General features: G+C 28.9%; 1 protein-coding gene and 1 long non-coding RNA gene across 5 annotated transcripts; both read right to left on the minus strand.

Moving 5' to 3' along the window:
• Positions 1–7,560: 7,560 nt before the first annotated feature.
• Positions 7,561–11,183, minus strand: LOC149493825 (uncharacterized). Of its 4 annotated transcripts, XM_089726279.1 has the most exons (5): positions 10,895–11,183; positions 10,677–10,757; positions 9,746–9,835; positions 9,357–9,443; positions 7,561–7,840 (listed from the first exon to the last, which is right to left on the minus strand). In XM_089726279.1, exons 1-5 carry the CDS (start codon positions 11,073–11,075, stop codon positions 7,716–7,718), a joined length of 564 nt encoding a protein of 187 aa, XP_089582405.1. In that variant the 5' UTR covers positions 11,076–11,183; the 3' UTR covers positions 7,561–7,715. The 4 variants fall into 4 exon arrangements, with proteins under 4 accessions (XP_089582405.1, XP_089582406.1, XP_089582408.1 ...); XM_089726280.1 differs by lacking the exon at positions 10,677–10,757; XM_089726282.1 differs by lacking the exon at positions 9,746–9,835.
• A 960-nt stretch (positions 11,184–12,143) lies between these two features.
• Positions 12,144–15,280, minus strand: LOC149493826 (uncharacterized). Its single transcript, XR_016322399.1, has 2 exons — positions 14,641–15,280; positions 12,144–12,450 (listed from the first exon to the last, which is right to left on the minus strand). It is a non-coding gene; the product is annotated as an uncharacterized LOC149493826 (long non-coding RNA).
• Positions 15,281–15,555: the final 275 nt, after the last annotated feature.

The following is a 15,555-nucleotide window of genomic DNA, read 5'->3' on the forward strand; positions in this document are numbered from 1 at the left end:
GATTGTTGTGCATGAATTCTCAAAAAAAAATTATATATTTTTTTAATAGAAAAATTTTGTAGTTCAGTTAAGACTAAAGAATAAGCAACTCAGACAGTAGTGCATGAATTACCATTTTCATGGTTTTGTTTACAACACCCATTACTTCCAGAACCACTTGCAGGATCATACTGATTTGGAGCTCTGCTATCATATACAACTTTTTTATATTCTAGTTTATGATACCATCCATCATGGTTTTTTTTTTTTTTTTTTCATTACCATAAAGTGAAGGCAGCCTATGCTCATGATAGCAAGTAAAATGCATGTGATTTTATATACAAATTTTACAGTCTTTCTGATAATTATTAAGCATAAAAATTAGTAATTTATTCCCTAATCCATGTGGATTCGACAATCTTTTGTTCACTCAATTACTTGTACGGCCCGTGCACTTGCGGAATACGCATTCAAAGTCCATCAGCTGAGTTTCTAGGTTTCCACCATTGCTGGAGCTCGGCTCATGCTGAGCTGCAGTTCCAACGGCAGGCGTACTTTGGGTGGGTTCAAGCTGGGGTGTAGACCCTACTTAAAGGGGTTGGTTCATTCGGAGGCATAGATCCAGTTGCAGGCTTATGTTTCGTGGCATTGCCCCGATTAAGGATATTATCCATAAATTATGATATCGTGTATCGAATATGAATGATCAAATTTTTTTATAGAAATTTTGGATGTCAACAATGACATTTAAATGCCTACACTAAGTAAAAAGATTAGTTTCTTTAGGAATTCATTTATCGTTTTGAATGGACTATTATTGGAAGTAATAGGTTTTAGAAATCATGAATTAATAAAATAAAAATTAGACTTTTATCGAAAAAAACATTAGAGAACATAGTAGCTAAAATTATTGGAAGAGGAATCATACACTAAGTTTGCTTGGGAAAATACATCTTTAGGTGAAAATAATTATTCGATTTCTATATTCATAATTAATACAAGAATCAAAACAATTAATAAATTCACTTAAAAATTAGAAGCACTACAAAATATTCAAAGATCCTAAAATAAAAACTCATGCGGTGGAAACAACAAATAAATAAATGCCAAATAAATTTTTTTAAAAAAAAAAAAAAAAGAAAAACAATCCCTTAATCAACAAGCGTAACTTATGGGTTCTTGATTATTAAAAACTTGATAAGAAAAAACATAATTTTTTTTATCAACAAAGTTATATTATGAATAAAACGATCTAAGTTTAACTCACTCTAAAAACTAGCTTAAGCGGAGGAGGTTTACCTAAATTTTATATAGACTAATATAGAGGGCCTTTGTTAAAGCGTAAATTAATAAAAAGAATAGCATTGAATTCGATGTTTGTAAAAAATTCTTCATATCATAGATTATACTGCTTATAACATTTTGCCATCAGAAGGGCACACTATCTTTAATGGGGAGATAGTGTGCAAATAAATCTCAAGTTTAGGGAAATATTTGTTAGCAAAATATATAGCTTTGGCCAAAAAGTTCGAAATGGAAAAAAAATTTAGTACTATAATTTTTTATTTTGATTTTGTTGAACATTTTAAAATGACCTGATTACTAGCATTTGAATGGCCTAATGCATAAATTAACTTATGTACTTTACGTAAAAAAATCTTATAGCACCCTTAATTTTTACTTTGACCTATTAAAAATTTCAAATTATAAAATTGCAGAAAGTATTTTATTGAATTTTCAAACTTTTAAAATTATATCAATTAAATACTTATTAGATATATAGTTAAAAAATGTGAAAATTATTGTTCCAGAGATTATTCTAACCACAAATTAAATGAATATCTTGTGCATAAATACCAATGTTAGCAAAATTTATAACTTGAAGGGCATAATATGTCACTAGCATAGTTTGGTATCGTAAGATTTTTTCCACAAAATACAGGGATATATTTATGCATTTCAAACTTGTGTTTCCGGCTTATTCAAGTAAATCAAATTATCATTGTTGAGTTTCAAACACAAATTCAGGTCATGAGTTTTAGGCTTGTTTACCGGAAAAGAAATAGAGGAAGAAGAAGACGCAATTTTGGTGAAAAAAATTTCTCTCAAAAATTTTGTTAAGTTTCAAACACAGATTTGGGTCATGAGCTTTAGGCTTGCTTATCAAAAAAGAAACAGAGGAAGAAGAAGAGGAAATTTTGGTGAAAAAAATTTCTCTCAAAAACTTCTCTCTTTAAATAATAAAAAATTGACGGGATGGAAAGATGGTATAACAGAAAGAAAAGACAATAGTATAAAGATAACAATATTACTATGTTACTTTATAAAAATAACTTAGCATTTATTTTACTATATTACTATGTTATTATTAATATATATGATTATGTTTATATACATTTCCTTACATCTTATTTATATTCTTTTATGTTGCATAATAATTATTGATTTGGTGCATTATACTGGGTGAATTGTTTGATTACTTGTGCTATGAAAGTGTTGTCCTTTGTTTGTGTGGAATTGGGATGAAGTGGGTCACCATGGGTTTCTGAGGGCAGTCTTCGATACCGTCAGCCATGTATGGGGAGATCAGTCCCCCCGTGTGCATCTGATGATATATGATGTGGAAAACCACAGGGTGGCTGCCTGTTGGTATGGAAAAGAAAAGAGAGTATAAAAAAAGAGAGTGCTGGTCAAGTGAGGATTAGACCAGTGGACCATGTATGAGGGATCGGCTCCCTAGTGCACACGTTTGAGAGGGCGGGCCATGAGGGAGGATGGCTCGCCATGGATTTTGGTGACACCACTGACTAATTTCCATTTGTTTGATTATTTGAAGGTGAAGCCACTTGTGAGTGTTGATGTTGTGCCATATGTTTGACTGGTTGTGTGTTCATTTTAGTATCTTATAATGCATTTCGCGTGAATGCTTGTGTTATGCATTATTTATTATTATTCACTGAGTTGCAAAACTCACTCTTCTTTATTTAACTTGTCAGGAAGTAGAAGCCCATCGATCCGACTAAAGCTCTGTAATCTTCTCTGTAGGGCTATAAAAGTAAACTCTGATTTCTGTAATTAGCTAATTTATGTATTGTTATATGTAAAAAACTTCACTACTTCTAACTATTGTTGAACTCCGCAATTGTAGGACCTATGTATCTCTAATCTTGGTTTAATAGGTATGCTAATCCATGATTGTCCTTATTATTTATCTAAATACATATGAATCAGTAATCCATATTATCAACGAGTTGTATTAATAATAGGCCTGAACTATGTTTTATTTGAGATATTTGAGATTGAGCCAGGATCGTGTGATTACTATTACTATATATATATATATATATATATATATATATATATATATATATATATATATATATATATATATATATATATATATAAATTAATATGGGCTTACTGCATCTAGGATTTTGCTTGGCGTGTATGGATTTTGTAGTTTAGGCTTAGTACGGGCCTTGGAGGCCTTAAGCTTACTTTGGCCCTAGTGCCGGTCCAGCCCATGGTTTCGGGTCGTGAAAATATATATATATATATTGATGTGGAGCCAAAACTCTTGTTACTCTCAATGTCTCCTCAACTTCTATAATATGCTCACATATAAATTTAGAACAGAACATGAGTATGTAATTGCATCCACGAGCTTTTAAAAAAAAAAAAAAAAAAAAAAAAGACAATAGAAAGAGGGCAATAATAATTCTTGCATTATACATCCATCATTTTTGTTTGATTCGAATATATATCAACCAATTCGCCCACACATTCTCAAGATATGACCGCAACTTTCCAACTGCCAGATTGAACTACTTACATGGTGGAGAACAAGGCAAGATATGGCCACAACTTTCCAAATGCCATATCTTCCCAACTACAAGATATGCCCACAACTTATCAAATTCGCCCACACATTATCAACTTTTTCTTTCGGTTATCAAATCTGAGAATGATTTTCTTTCCACTTTAATACTTCCATTTTTCTTGCAACTAGATTTGATAATGAATCATCTCTCTCTGTCGCCATTTTTTCGTTTTTAGAATGAATGTCAGTCTCCTTACTCTTGGACATCATAATTGTTGAACGACATCAATGAAGGGTCACAAGCCAGCAATTTTTAACATTTAGTGTAACTTGGAGAGGTTTGAGAGGATAGTTTCTAATTGGTGCCTTTCTGGAAGTATACACCCTTATTTCACTTGAGCGGAAAAAAACATAGGGTACAAGTTATTCTGAGTAAATGTTGCATTTTATTTAAGTCTATGTCGCTCATGTCTCATTCGAAGGAAATGAGCGTGGAATGTTCATTAGTGCTCATTTAAATTACAAAATTACATTCTGTTAGTCGGAGTTAACGAAATTCGTTCACATATTTACAATCCACATTATGGACAATTACATAAAATGTCACTCATTTTTGTGCTAACAAATACAAAGCCAAGCACACAATGAAAACCACATAGACAAATAGTCATTCAGTCATACTTTGAAAACACAAGTGTATTAAATGCCAACCCTTTTTCTGTCTAACACTTTTCTCATTTAACAAGCAATTATCACTCGCATAATAGAGCTCACATAAGAGCATTTTAGATGTTTATTTGCATCCTTCTCAAAATTTCAATTTGAAGTAAAATTCTCTATGTTAAAAAAACACCATAATCGTAAAGTTTCCCTATATAAAGAGAAAATAGGGAGTACTTAATTGGACTCATCTCGATGACCATTACATCAAGTTAAATTTGAATTCATTTAGATTTTTACAATTTATGGGAGTCAGAGCATCATATTCGAGATTTTAGATGCATTCTTTTAATCAAAATATTAACAATATGTTACTACTCACCGATTAATAGTTTAACTCAATATTAGAATCAAAACTTTTTATTCTATATATCTAATAGGTAAAAAAAAGATACAAAAAGACAAACATATATAAACATATTACCAATTTATTCATTTGATATCTCATCCATTAGATATGGTAAAAGCACCAAAAGTAGCAAGCCATATTTTCAATTTTCAAGTTTGTCTAGTTGAAAGATATGATATATGTTCTTGGAAATTATGTAGTCGATTAGGACCACTTGGAGCCTTTCTTTTCAATTCCCACATAGAATGGTCAAAAGCTATATCACCATTTGGAGAGTTGTCTATATCACCAGCAGATCGCTTAGAACTTAGGCCAGAAGGAGTTTGACCATCAATTTCAAAATTTTTTATGTTTATTGGTATAAGGTCGCGATTATCTCCAGTACTGGCAGATCCTTCAACTACAGGTTGTTTAGAATTAATAACAGAAGGACGAGATTTAGCTCTTCCAGCAAAGAAAATTAGGAGAAAGATAAAAGCAATAAGCCAATAGGCTTTTGGAAAACCTATTATCTTCATTTTCGTTTTGCAGCCTCACTATATTTACAACACAAAATGAGGATGTTTTAAGGTTAATCTCTCATTTTGTAGGGTATTTATTTGTGTCAATTGGTTAATTTATTAGCATAATTGAATTTGTGGATTGTGCTTTATTGTTTTAAGTACTTCTAAGATTTGTATTGCCAGAAATAGCATATTTATATTTATTTGTAAAGATTTTGCAATTAATATGGTTAGGTTAATAGTTGCCACTTTTTTTCTTTTTTGCTTAATCAACAAAAAAAAAAAAAAAAAAAAAAAATTCCTGAACTTCTTTGTTTTCTTTTTTTTTTTTTTTCAAATTTTGCCAATACTTCTAATATTTTCAACCATAATTTAGCGTTAGTGGACCCCATTTTTGCCATATTACCTACATATGGACACCGGCGGTGCCATACTATGTCGAGTGGGGTCAATTGATCCCACTCAATTTTTTAAAAAATATTTATAAAATAGAATTAAATTGGTAAAAATTAAGTGAAAAATTTAAAATTTTTAATTTGATTGATTCCACTAAAAATCAAATTAAATAAAATGATTCCACTAGAAAATATTTCTAGCTCCACCAGTGCATATGGACAGGCCACGTAAGATTCAAAAAGTCTTAATTGAGCATCATCAAATGCTGCTTTGGGAGAGATCAAATGAGAATTTTTCTTTTCCAGATTCAATGTTGATGGTTCTTCCATGTATAAACCCAGGGCAGCGGGCATTGGTGGGGTGTTGAGAAGCTCTCTTCAGATCTTCTTATGTATTTTTTATCAATCACCGGCATTATGGATTTCAATGAAGTAGAGATTAGAGCTATTTTATAAGCCGTGCATATTATTTCAAATTCAAGTTACAAAAATTCTTTTCTCTTTATTGAAACACATTCTAGTTTTGCTTTCTGCTGGGCCTCCCTTAGCTGCAAACGAAATCACTTTGTGGATGCTTTGGCTAAAAAAGGAGTTCTTGCAAATCACTTGTTTCTAGCTTGGGGTTAGTACTGTTCTTGATTTCCTAGATGTATCTTTTGAATTTTTCTTATCTCAAGAAGGATTTTGTAGTCTCCTGGTTCCATTATTTATTTGTTGAGGTATATTTAAGTTCAGGCTATTTCACTTAACGTATCGATCATAGTCTAATTTTGGTGTTTTGCGCATCAATCTCGGTGTAGAATATTTGGCATATTAAGTTTTTCTTTACTTTAACATGATTTATAAAATAACTTGATTCGAGGGAAAAAAAAATTATATCCATTACATTAGCATAAAATATACAAATTTGATTTCTTTTCTTTTTTTAATCTATTAGGATGTTCTATGGAGCAAAATAACAATATGCGTCATACAACAATGGATAGTCCTTTCGTATATTCACAAAATGGATAAAAACTCTTATAATCAATAGAACTCAAATTCCATTGGCTAAATTGATCTCTTTTTTTTTTCTTTTTTGGTATTTTAGCAATGAATTGCATGCATCTAACTTTATTATTGCAATATACTGTTACCTTTGTTCTATAATATTTGTAACATTTGAGAAAATAGTTTGTTCCAAAATACTTGTAACATTTGTGGTTTCAAGGAGTAATAAATTTTTTTTTTTTCATGTTTACTCTTTGCATATGACCAATAATTATTACTTCAATTTAATAGATTTTTTTAGAAAATTAGTATTAAATTAAAGGTAATATAATGAATTTACTCGATAATTTATTGTAATTTAGAAAAATTTAATGGTTTTTTAAAGGAACTTGAAATTCCAAATGTGACAAGTATTATGGAACATAAGTAGTAGATAATAACATTTCAGTCTAGGTTGTCAAAATAAGTTTATTTGGTCAAATCCAACGCTGGCTGCTAGTTAAAAATTTTCAAAATAAAATATCGAAAATTTTTAAATAAATTCCAAGAAGTGACTGTTGGTTACATTTTAGACATCAAATTTAATTTTTCATTTTTAATTTAAATTTAAAATTAAATAAAATTAATTATTTTCATGAATAAACTCTACCCTTTGGCACGCCTTGAATAAATTATTCTATATGTTAATAAATTAAATCCTAATAACTCATTGGCATTAGGATTTGAATTAATTCGAAACTTAATACTAATTATTGTATTGTTATTATTATTATATGAATTATCGAAAATTAAATTAATATAATATAAAATAATAATAATAATCCATTTAGGTAGCATTAAAGCAAAGTATATTATACAAGGATCACTTGTAAATACATAGATTATACTAATTAGGAAGATAAATATATAATAATAATAATATTTAGGCACCTTTTCATCTTCTGGTTCTATAAGTTGGATCAAAGGTCTGCATAACTAATAGGTACATCCACTAGTTCATGCTCTAACTCTGCAGCATCCGAACTGTTACTGCCTTTAGCTCTTTGCTTTTTTGGATATTTCTGTTGTTTGTACTTTTTACCTCCTGCAAAAATTTATGTAACATCAACCGTTTTTTAAAATGTAATTAACTACTAGCTTGTGTATGACCCATGGATATACACCAATAGTAATTAAGTATTTTCTGACAATATTTACAATTTCACCTTTTTATATGTTGTATAATTAGTTTAATAATAAAAATATAATGACATATATATATATATATATATATATATATATACACACATGATAAAGAAAATATAATAGACAATAAATTTTTGCTGCAAATATTACAGTTGTTATTAAATTCTTTATTAGTTAAAAAGTTATGTTTCTAAATAGAATAGAAGACTATATTTACTTAAACTGTTTTCTATTTTTTATTTTTTAGAAAAATGAAAAACAAAAAATGGAAAACATATTCACTTATTAATAATAAAAATTCATATATCAAGTTAAAATTTTTTTATTATTGATAACTTTTATAATGAAAAGAAATAAAAAATTATAAAAATTTTGTATTTTTAAATATATTATTGATTTATTTAAATTTTATCATTTTGTACAAATTTTTTAAAATAAAAAATTATAATATAAATACTTCTATAATTATAAATGCTTCTATAATTTTCAATAAAATTATTTATTAGATACAAGTAATAGTTATTATCAGTATTCTGAGAACCAGACCGGTCAATGAACCAATGAAGATAGGGATTCGCTGAATCGGAGGGTTCAACTGGATTTTTATATATAATATTTTTAAATATATTTATTAAATAAAATAAAAAATATAGCTTAAAAAACTTTGATATCAAATAAAAAACAGTTTCAAATTTGACTTTTACAAAAGAATAAATAATTAATAAATAATTTTAAATAGAAAGAATAAAATATGACTAAATTTAATCCTATAAAAATTAATTAATTACAATAAAATATATTATTATTTTCCACATTTGGCTTTTGGCTTTAAAGGTAGACAATTTAATTGTTTTAATTAGTAGATTAGGACTTTCGATTTAGAAACAAATAGGTCTAGAAACTAAAAACTCAATGGCCCAGTTTTTAAGAGGTCAAAATTTAAAAAACGCCCACATTTTTAATTTATTTAAGTTTGGGAGAGAACACAAAATTGAATTTTTTTTGGCGGAAGGACCATAATGCATAATAGGAAAAAACACAAGGACAAAATAATGTATTTTAAAAAAAGAGATATAATAAATAATTTTGGCATAATACAAGGATAATATTACAATTTTTCCTAAATTTAATTATGGAGAGGTCATCTTTTTAAAGTGGAAAATAGGCCGAGAACATGACTTTTAATATAATGGAAAATTATGACAAATAACACTTAAAGTTATTTTTCAAATCGTAGTTAAATTTTGGAGAAATGGAAAATTATTTTCAATTTTCTAAATAGAAAACTCAAAGAGTTTCTCTGTCTTTCAATTTTTTTTGAAAAATTTTTCTCGAAAACTACACATATTTCTACAAGTAAATAGTTCCTAAATGGCTAAAAATACTTTAAACAAATAACCGAATAAGGATAATACCGTTTGAGGAACCTTGATTGAAGAGGTTATCATAAGACTCTTTCAGAAACTTCTCAATTTCTCTTCTCTGACTTTTTGTTGGCGAGCCTTCACAATACATAATGACATCAAAACATATATATATATATATATATATATATATATATATATATATATATATGTTTCTTTACAGATACATGATAATGAAAATAATTAATATTGAAAAGTAAAGTTTTGCTAAAAATATTACTATTAATACTAATTACTAAAAAAAATTATATTTCTAAATTGAAACTTTATCTTCCAGCTTTAATGAAAAACTTTCCAAAAAATTGCTCCAATTTTCTACGAGTAAACAATTTCTAAATAGCTAAAAGTATTTTAAACAAATAATTAAATAAGAAGAATACCTTTTGATACTTTTGAGGATTGATTGAGGAGATTATGATAAGACTCTTTCAAATACTTCTCAATTTCTCTATTTTGACTTGTCCATGTGTCTTCACAATAGATAATAATATCAAATATACATATACATATATATACATGATTATGAAAATAATGGATATAAAGCAGTAAAGTTTTGGTAATATTACTTCTAAAGTTTTTATTAGAGAACAAAATTATGTTTCTAAATTGAAATTTATTTTTCATTTTACTTAGAAAACCTTTCTAGAAAATTATTCCAATTTTTAAAATTAAATAGTCCCTAAATAGCTAAAAATACTTTAAATAAATAACCAAATAAGGAGAATACCTTTTGATACTTTTGAACCTTGATTTAGAAGGTTATCATAAGACTTTTTTAGAAATTTCTCAACTTCTACTCTCTGGCTTTTTGTTGTTGGATCATTAAAATACAAAATGATATCAAAATATTACGTAATGTTCGACAATGGCTTTTTAAGTAGATTTTAGTGTTTTGACAATGTTATTTTTCATATTGTTCGGTAACATAGCATTTAAACTAGTTTTTAGAGGTTAAACTAGTGTTTTACAAAAAGCTAACCCACGTAACATATAACATTTAGCGTTTTATGAAAAGTTACTTAACTAGCTAATAATAAATACTACTAAAACAACTAACAGCTACCAAAATAATTAATTTTGCTACACAGATACATGAATTTGAAAATAATGATTATTAAACAGTAACATTTTGTGAAAATTTATTATTATTACCGCTAAAGTTATTATTCCTAAAATTAAATTATGTTTCTAATTTGAAATTTTATCTTCCATTTTTCTTGAAAAAATTTTTTAGAAAATTACTCTGATTTTTTGCAAGCAAAAACCCTAAATGACAAATAATTTAAACAAATAACTGAATAAGGAAAATACCTTTTGATACTTTTGAACCTTTACTAAGGAGGTTTTCATAAGACTCTTTCAGAAACTTCTCAACTTCTCTTTTCTGAGTTTCTGTTAGTGGGTTTTCAGAATACATAATGATATCAAAATATTACATATAATATATATATAGTAAAACAAAATTATGTTTCTAATGAACTTAACTGGCTAAAAACACTTTAAATAAATCATCAAAATAAGAAGAATACCTATTAAAAGTTGTGAGCCTTGATTTATGAGGTTATCATAAGACTCTTTCATAAACTTCTCAACTTCTCTTTTCAAATTTGCAGGAGTTTTGGTTGGTGGATCTTGACAAATTTCTTTATTGGACTCATTTTCAAACATGTCGAGGAAATTGTTATAAGAGTCTTCCAAAAACTTTGACATTGTTTGTTGTGATTCTAAGGATGTATTAGTGAGAGCACTAATACTTCTTTGCTTTGCATTGTCATTAACATAAAATACTTTGAGATGACATTTTTCTCTCTAGTGAGAGTTCACTTTTCTCATTGAAACTAGTACCTATAAAAATAATAATATATAGAGAAAATGATAAAAAAAAGTCTATTCATGTATTTTACCTTTTTAATAAATTATATCTGATTCTTTTAATTTTACAAATCCATTTGGATTTTCGACTTTAATTAGTTTTGACTTTCAAATATATACGTTATTCAACTTTATATTTAAAAAGTTTAAAGATAAGCATGCGAAGTAGCTAATTAAAAACTAAATTGAACTGATTAAATTTCAATAGTTTGATTCAATTTTTTTTAATAATTTATTTCGGTTCAATTTTAAACTTTGATGAATTTGTGAAAGGTATTTTATAAGTTATTGAAAATTAGATCACTTATTAGATTTGAGAAATTTTGATGGATAAAATGAGTTTATATTTTTATACATTCAACAATTTTTTTAATAAATAAATGTTGAAATAAGAATAATTACTAAATGTTAATTTCACATTTTTCATTAAAAGTCCTAACAAAATATATATATATATATAATAAATCAAACACAATATATTTAGAACCTTTAAAATATTGTTTTTCTCTCCTAATAACAATTGTAAAAATCATTCTACTATATATTTACAATAGTTTTATATGTATTGATTACTAGATTTTATATTAATAAAATAGAACTTTAAAGCAAAAAGAAAATGCAATTTTGTATGAATAAAATGTTTTTTTAGAAAAGATAAAGAAAAATAGAGATTGAATAGCAAAAAAATTTGGCGTTCTTACTAATAACATTCAATTTTGTAGCTAAATTTCATTATCATCCAAAAGGTAAAATTGCAGAAATTTTTCTAATTTTAAAATTAAAATTTTTATCGCTCGATATCACTCGAATGTTGTCACGACCCGATTCCGTGGGCCGGACCGGCACTAGGGCCCAGGTAAGCTTAAGGCCCCCGAGGCCCGTAGTAAGCCTGAAACACAAAAAAAATAAAAAAATTTATTATCTTAATATTTTATTAAATCTCGGCCCAATTTATTAGCTACAACATTCCACAGTTTGGGCCCAATTAACAATACACCACATTTAATATGAGCTCACATAAATATATCGTCTATGTTAATACACGACTAATTGTATACAAATTTTACAACTGCGGAGTCACTAACTAATAGATATACATAGATTTTTATACATCTATATACATAGCAAAATATTTATTGGCCTAGGAAAAATTTTCTCTCTAGCTCTGTGACGAAGGAACATAGCTTAACCGAGTTAAAGAGTAACTTACTTCCTGGAAAATTAAACAAGATATGTGAGCTTTCTAAGGAGTAACTATTATTGCACAACACACGCATTCACACAAATGTATAAATATATATTTATCAATCTAGTCATCCGACTAGTTATATGCTCACTCAGCCAGTCACACAAATGGCATGTCACCAGCACTCACAAACAATATCACCTTCAAATAATCACATCACGTGGAAATTAGTCAGTGGCACCACCTGAAACCCCAACGAGCCGTCCTCACACATGGCTCGCCCTCTCATACATGTGCACCAGGGAGCCGATCCCCCATACGGCCAACTGGTCTAATCCTCACTGACCAGTCCTCTCATTATTTTTCCATTCTCTCGTTTCTTTTCCATACCAACAGGAGGCAACCCGGTGGTCTCCATCCAATCTAGATCATCAAGTGCTCACAACAGGAGGCCACCCTGCGGGCTACAATCAAATCTAGATTATCAGGTGCGCAACAACAAGAAGCCATCCTGTGAATTTCCATATAATTTATATCATCAGGTGCACAAGGGGGCGCCGATCTCCCATTTTCCCGGCGGACGGTCAAATATCATATCATAACCGGATCCATATCACAGACCGTCCTCACAAACCCATGGTGGTCCACTTCATCCCAATTCCACACAAACAAAGCATAGCATTTTCACAACACAATCAATCAAACATTGCAATCAAATGCAGACATATTGCTCAGTTGAACATCATAACGCAATGTACAATTAGACATCCATTCTCAAATGCAATTAAATAATTAAATAAATACCATTAACAATAAATAACAACAATAAAATAAATGATAATAATAAACAATAACAATGAAAATAATTAAATACTTAAATAATTAAATGAATAATAAAGATAATAAATAAATAAATAATATTAAGAATAAACAAACAGTTAAATAAATTATAATAATGGAAATAAATAAATAATTGAATAATTCGATGAATAATAATGAAAATAATTAAATAGTTAGAGCACTCTATTTAATATTTATGAAGTTATAGAATTAATCTAAATAGACTTATTAATTGTGTCATTACTTAAAACTAGTCTAAGTTCTATCGAAATTTCGGCAGCACCTCCCCTAAAAAATTGGACTATCTACCTACTCAAATATCACAATATTATATATAATTATCAATCAATGCACACAGCCCATCCGTCGGGCAATCAACAATTTAAGTCCCATCCCCCTTTCAGTACAAGTATGTTAACGTTCACTAAATAAATCTACAAATTATAATAACCTCCAACATGTTCCAATGATTTTATTAATTGTCCTCTACCTAATTATCAAATGAATGTACACTTTATAAATAAAATTTACATCGATAAGTTAAATTCCAAACTAGCCACTAAAAATCAATGCTAACCTAAATAAAAAGAATATATATATATATATATATATATATATATATATATATATATATATACACTAAGTAACTTGATTCACTCCTAAACATAGGCTTTATAAATTTCCTTTGTCTTGGCATTGAAATATAAGTTCTAATTATGGCAAAGTCTACAATCAAACCATTCATTTAATAAGAATAAGGCTAACAAGCAATAACCAATAATAACCAACATAAATATATATATATTTCTATGTTAGTATATTTTAAAGGGCACCCGTTACTTGAAATAGCTGCTGCCCACCAAGAGAAATAGCTTCTACTTGACTTAAACTTATATATAGTAAACAAACTAACTCATTTCCCATCAAAATTTAAACTTAACAACAACGTATAATTCATATCAAAGCAAAAACTTAAGGGAAAAGCTGAAATGGTCGCTGCCATCCAAAGTTTCTAACTTCTTTCGCCAACATCTGCTGTAAACTAAATAATTGATTCATATAGGTAAAACTTCAATTTATAGTTCGATTAAAATGATAAAGAAAATCAAACATGGCTAACTGGCTACTGGGAATTTAACGAATGCTCAACTTTTCATAAAAATTTTATAATAGAAGAAATAACCTAACCATTTCTATATGGAAAATCAGTTTATAATTCAACTTAAAATAGTAAAATCAAAGCTTCTAATTATTTACACTTAAATAGTAGCTAATTTAGGGGTTCAAACTCTACCCAACTTGATTTATGCATCAAATCCTATACCCTTGTTCAAAGAATTCATTAAATGTATTAAAGAAGGGTGAAATTCGACTTACCCAGCTGAAAAAGGCACTGAAAGACTGAGATGTTCCGATTAAAGTGACCGGAAATGTACTTCAAGGCCAAAACTCACTGCTGCCAGCAATAGCTTGAGTGGAGGAGACAACAATGGAGGATGAGCGGCGATCGCAAGCCATGATCGCGCATCTGCTAGCTTGCTGCGCTAGCCGGAAAGGGAAGAGAGCGAGGTATAGGAACTTCGCCGTCAACGAGACGAAGTTGGAGTCGACCGAAGAGAGCTGGAGTCGCCGGAGGATCGAGAAGTGACGACGCGATTTCCCGATCGAGTCTTCTGCGGTTGCTGCGCCAGCCACAAACGAAGAGAGAAAGAGAGGAAGAGAGGAAAAGAGGCCGGAGCTAAGGTGAGGCGGCGGCACGGCAAGGAGGCGCGGCGAGGAGGCGCTAGTCTCTGGTGATCGGAAAAACGAGAGGAGGAGAAGGGCGAGGGTGGATCAACGCTGCTGCCAGAAGAAGAAAAGAAGAAAAAAAAAGAAAAAAAAGAAAAGAAAAGAAAGGAGAATTCTAAAGCTTCTAGACCATTCCGGTTCGATTCGAACCGGTTTGGTCTAATTCTATGATTTGGCTCAATTTGCTTGGTTTTCGAGTTTTTCGCTTGGTTTTTGAAAATCGAATTGGTTTACTGGTCCAGTTTAGCAATAATAAAATACTAGCTGGTATAATCTCATTGGTTGAAATAAAAATTTAGTTTTTAAATGAAAATTCTACGAAATTAAATTTTCGGGTCGTTTCAAATGTATCTCCAAATGTCGTTCTTCCTAAATATTAATGGCGCATTCTATTTTATTCAATTCAATTTAGTCAAATTTGCATGATAAAATGATATTTATCTAAATTTTTAGTAAAACTAAAATAATTTTAAATTTAGTCGAATTTTAGTTGCAAGATTTGGC

This window comes from Jatropha curcas, chromosome 9 (assembly GCF_041381405.1).
Source record: "Jatropha curcas cultivar XTBG-Jc1 chromosome 9, XTBG_Jcur_1.0, whole genome shotgun sequence".
NCBI classification, from domain to species: domain Eukaryota; kingdom Viridiplantae; phylum Streptophyta; class Magnoliopsida; order Malpighiales; family Euphorbiaceae; genus Jatropha; species Jatropha curcas.

Excerpts from the sequence above, each read along its gene's own strand:
- LOC149493825 (XM_089726279.1), bottom strand. The coding sequence starts at position 11,075 with ATGTCAAAGTTTTTGGAAGACTCTTATAACAATTTCCTCGACATGTTT. Across the intron at positions 9,836-10,676 it reads AGGTTCAAAAGTATCAAAAG|ACACATGGACAAGTCAAAAT; the intron begins GTATTTTCCTTA and ends TCTATTGTGAAG. Across the intron at positions 7,841-9,356 it reads CAATCAAGGTTCCTCAAACG|GAGGTAAAAAGTACAAACAA; the intron begins GTATTATCCTTA and ends AAATTTTTGCAG.